This window comes from Vigna radiata, chromosome 6 (assembly GCF_000741045.1).
Source record: "Vigna radiata var. radiata cultivar VC1973A chromosome 6, Vradiata_ver6, whole genome shotgun sequence".
Taxonomy (NCBI): Eukaryota; Viridiplantae; Streptophyta; class Magnoliopsida; order Fabales; family Fabaceae; genus Vigna; species Vigna radiata.
Window position 1 is genome coordinate 11,867,472 of NC_028356.1, and position 4,834 is coordinate 11,872,305.

Consider the following 4,834-nt stretch of genomic DNA (forward strand, 5'->3'; position numbering starts at 1 on the left):
ACTATCGACATATTGGACAAATATATCAAATCTTTGAGATGCTGTAGATGAGTCGACCTGCTTCTATCTCGTTGCTTAGTTGTAAAGAAAAAAAGTTGCAAAACCTATATAAATCTGCATCCATGAAATGCCAAAACTCGTTGTGATTACTTTATATATTTTGTTCCTTTTGATCAGGCCTTTGGAATTGCCTCAAACACCCGTTTTAATGAGATAACACGCATATAGATTGATTTGACGGATTCATTATTCAAAGAAAAAAAAAATAATTCAGGATCTGTGTTATGCAATACTTGCTTATAACCAGAAATTTATTCCTTTGATGAATCACCATTAACAAAATTCCCACAAACACGCATGGTTCTTCGAAACAACGAACCAAGTGAAATAAGGATATGAAATTGCTCGTGGTGAAAAGTATGAACTAATATTCAAACATCTGCAAGTGTTCATAATTAGAGTTTCGAAATGCAGAAAAAGAAAACTAGACAGTAAAAGCAGCAACAGTGGATTCAATTTCAATTTCAATAGTTATATCTATGGATTCAAAATCCAAAGGGGATTGATCACTACAAGGTACTTCCAAGTTCCAAAAATAACACTTCTCCAGTTTGCGCGTGTAAGCAAGGAAAGCCACCCGTTCCCATTATCCAAAAAGTCGCCACGCTAAAAAAGAGAATAAAGAGAAAGAGAGGGAGCTATGAAAACACGTTTTTGACATGTCGGGTTTCGATTTCACATCTACAACGCCACCAAGGTGGTTTCGCCCTTGGTGGTGGCGGCGATTTGAGAACCAGACGGTGGAGGAGCCACGACTTGCTTCTTCGACGCCGTCACAAACTTCTCTTTCCTCTCGTCCTGGTTCATCTGATGCTGACGACACTCCAGGCTGCAGAAAGCATTATCACCCCTACAAATTAAAAAAAAAAAATCAATTACGCAAATAAAAATAAAATAATCAGCAGAAATTCAGATTTAAGAAATAAATAAATAAACTACGGACTTAACGGGAACAGTTGGGAATGCAACAGAGTTAAACCTGTACATGTAGATGTCTCGACCGGGTGCGAGACGGCCTTTGCAGAGGGCACACGCGCGCAGGAAGTGTGGTGTGTCTACGAAATCCGAAGAATGTCTTCTAAGAATTTTTGGTGTTAACGCGCCGCCACTAGCGCCGCCACCAGCACCTGATCTCCGTTGGTCGGTTACATCGGAGGCGGCGGCGTTCAGATCCAACGTTATTTCGGACATGCTGGTGGTTCTCTTCATTGGAGGACGAGGTCTCTTACCCAGCAACATCTTGGGTAATTTCTTTGTGCTCTCTCTCTCTCTCTATTTCTCTCCCTCTAAAGTTTCCGTTTGGTATGAGCAGTGAAGAAGAAGAGAGAAGTGAGTGAAGGAGGGTGAAGGTGAAAACAGTGGTGCGTTTGGGGTAGATAAATAAATAAAACTAGAGCCTGAAACCGAGGAGTGAAGCAACACCGTTGATTTTTACGTGATGATGCTCATGATTCATCGATCTTCGTTAATTGGAAAGGAAATCTCACGTCAACACTCTCTTTTCAATTCAAGTAACTAAGGACGCTTTCTGTATGAGTTAATTTAAAGATGAACCAAAAAAAAAAATCTGATTACAAAATTAAAAATTACATTAATTAAAAACTAAACCTACAAAAAGTAAAATCAAATAAATTTCAATTTCCTTTAGATTGACGATTTGACTTTCAAATATTATTTATGCAATTAAACTTATTCATTTAAAATTACGCATTCCTTAATTTATTATGTAACTGTATTTTTTATAAAAATACATCTGATGGACATTTCTTCTAGTTATTTAAGTAAATTTACATGTTATGAGTTGTTCAAATTACTTTTAATAATATATATTAAATAATGGTTAAATGCTACATAGTTCTATAATACTCAATTATCCTTCTGATTTATTTACTTTACTCTCTTTACCCTTCTTTCATTTATCTTTAAACTTATCAATATTTTTTTCTCATTTTTATAAAATTCAATATTAGTAGTACACTTATATCAAAGAAAGACAAAATTAGAAATCCTGTTACCAATAAAATAATGGACTAAAACGAAATGGAATAAGAAAAGATAACTTTCTTTATATTTTTTTTTTCTTATATGAAATAAGAAGAATCAATAATTAATATCAAATATTTAACGTCTATCAAGTCCTATGATCATAAAAATATTTTAGTTCTCAGATAAAATTTGTTACATTCAATAAGGGATATTTCAAACAGATATGTTTCTGCTTTGTGGGTCTGGGTCAGTCTGTATCCTTCACAACCGTCCGCCTCGGTTCTCCTTCCGTTTTCCGTACGTGCTGTCCTCTTGACGTATCCGGTCGGGTACCTGCCAAAAGCACTCCGACGCTCAAGTCAACGTTCAGCTTTTTTAGTGATAGAAAGAGAAAGAGTGAAATAAATGCGCATTGAATGTAACCCCTTACCTCTTACCTTTGACTTTTATTTATAGTTTTTTCTTATGGGCCAGTGATTAGTGGGATCTTAATCAAGGCCCAATCGCAAGCCTATTGAGGTTAATCTGGTTTTACCTTAATGTTACTTTGCTTGCAAGACTTTTGTTGACCTGGACCGGACGGGCTTCTGACGGCCGTCCCTATAGTGTTGCGAGAGGTTGTCATCCAAATAAATCTCACTTCAACCGGTTTTTGCCCGGTTCTGAGTATTGATAGTCATGCGGACATGACAGCAGAATGTGGTTCGTTGTTTAGATTGTCTGACACCGGCCGTCCTTCGTCCGATCTCGTTGACCAGTCATGCGTTACCTTAATGGAGTTTAAGGTTTCCGGTTCTTGCGTGGCCGGCCAGCCTGGGGGCCGGACGACCACGTAGGGTACACAAGCCCCCCAAGCCCGAGGCGTCGTAAGGGGCCGAAGGGTTTGTGAATGGGACATGTAAAGGCGGAGTTGGATTTTACGCGGGAAAACACACGTGGCGTAATCGTGGGTGGGAGACGAGGCGTCGTTTGAATCTGGAGCGTTGAATGTGGTTCGGATGAACGGTTGAGATCAGAAGCGGTTTTCGAAAAAAATTTCTATAAATAGGATTGGGGTGATTGCTACGGCTACATCCTTTCTTCTTCCTTCCGAGCTTTATTCTTTTGCATTTGCTCAGGTAATAAAATGGTGGTTGTGTGCGTTGAGTCTTCTCTGGAATCGTCGGGTCGCGGCGGGGGCGCGGGAGAGGGCGGCAGCAGCAGTGGTTCGTCATCGATGGGTTCGTCTAGCTCCACCGCCAGTAGTTCGTCATCGGCGGATCGGATAGTAGAGGAGGATTCAGCTGTGCCGTCTGGTTTAGCGAATGCGGTGACCGTGGCCCAGGAGTCCTCCGCACCGGTTATCAGCGGGCGGATATTCCATGGAGCCCCCCTATTTTTATTGCGAGGGGGCTTGACCGTGGATCCGATTCCCTTGGTTCCGGTGGGGGGGCTTCCTCGGGTGGATGGGTATGACTGGGCCGGGTTTGACACAAATACTCAATCGTCCAGTATTTCGCATACAGCTCTCCAGGATTGGATAGCCCGATCGTATTTAGTGAGAGACACGGCGGACACACGCTTGATAAGAGTAGTCGTTAGTAGGGAAAACGAACGCGTATGCCACGGGAAAGGCACCAGCGCAGATGACTTTTTCTTCATGTATGCGAATTTGTTTGCCCAATTGCACGTGCGGGTTCCTTTCACTGACTTCCAGGCCGGGGTGTTGCGGGAGTTGAATGTCGCCCCTACACAACTGCATCCTAACTCTTGGGCTGCTATTCAAGCCTTTGGGGTAGAGTGTATGGTGGCCGGTGTTGCACCGACCGTTCAGTCCTTCCTCCATTATTTCAACGTTCGTCCTCATCCGAAGGGAGGTTTGGTGTCTTTATCTTCCGTAGGGAAGCGCACCCTGTTCAAGCCGTATGCCGAGTCCTTCAAAAATTTTAAAGACCAATTTTTTAAAGTGGTTATTGAGGACGCGGGCCGTCCTGATTTTTTCGATAAGGACGGCCACCCTCTGTTTCCCTTATACTGGATGGACAATCCAACAAAGATGGAGGCCATTTCGAAGCGGGAGTTGGAAATGGAAGATTTTTGTGTGGTGGATGTGATTGACACCCTCTCTCGCCGCGTCCCCGCCCGTTGCCTGGTCGACTGTATCCCTTACGAGGATTGCGCTCAAAGAGCGCTCGGTATGTGATTTATTCCGTTTTTTCCTTTTATGAAGATTATAACTTAGCTGAATTTCTCGTTTTTCTTCAGGTTGCATGGAGACTCCCGGACCCCGCCAATCCAATTTTCTTTCCATGAAAAAGAAGGCGTCTGCCCGTGCCGCTAGTTCCGGGCCTAGTCAGGATGTTCCCCCGCCCATGAAACCTCCTCCCGCTCGGGTAACTGTGGCCGTCCGTGGACCAACTGTAGGGGCTAGCGGGAGCACCAATGTGGCCGTCCAACAGGGGGAAGGGACTTCCGTTCCTCCCCCATCTCACAACACTCCCGTCGTCAATTTAACCGGCTCGGCGACTGCTGCCCCGGTTGTTGAAATTCCCTCTGAGTCCGCGCCCGTGACTACGTCGGGGCATCGGAAGAGAAAGTCGCGAAAAGGGGGAAAATCTTCCTCTAAGAAACATCGCCGTGAGGGAAAGGAGCCGGTTGCACCTCTGCCAGGCGGCGTCTTCAGCCCTGATTACAATGTGAGCCGTTTTATTGAGTTTAATCGGGGGCCGGCCTATGTTGCTCTACTGGAGTCTTTACCGGGCAGAGTCATGCTAGACTCTTTGTCCGAAATGGCTAACCGGACGGCTGC

The 4,834-nt window shown here is 43.8% G+C and overlaps 1 protein-coding gene across 2 annotated transcripts; it reads right to left on the reverse strand.

Moving 5' to 3' along the window:
• Positions 1-383: 383 nt before the first annotated feature.
• Positions 384-1,533, reverse strand: LOC106764086. Of its 2 annotated transcripts, none has more exons than XM_014648305.2 (2): positions 1,046-1,533; positions 384-910 (listed from the first exon to the last, which is right to left on the reverse strand). In XM_014648305.2, the coding sequence occupies exons 1-2, from the start codon at positions 1,297-1,299 to the stop codon at positions 742-744; spliced, it is 423 nt and encodes a 140-aa protein (XP_014503791.1). In that variant the 5' UTR covers positions 1,300-1,533; the 3' UTR covers positions 384-741. The 2 variants fall into 2 exon arrangements, with proteins under 2 accessions (XP_014503791.1, XP_014503790.1); XM_014648304.2 differs by having other exon boundaries at positions 1,040-1,498.
• Between the last annotated feature and the right edge of the window lie 3,301 nt (positions 1,534-4,834).

Bases quoted from the DNA above. Each gene is read 5' to 3' on its own strand.
- LOC106764086 (XM_014648304.2), bottom strand. From the start codon at position 1,299: ATGTTGCTGGGTAAGAGACCTCGTCCTCCAATGAAGAGAACCACCAGC. The intron at 911-1,039 runs GTTTAACTCTGT...TTTAATTTGTAG, and splicing joins CGAGACATCTACATGTACAG to GGGTGATAATGCTTTCTGCA.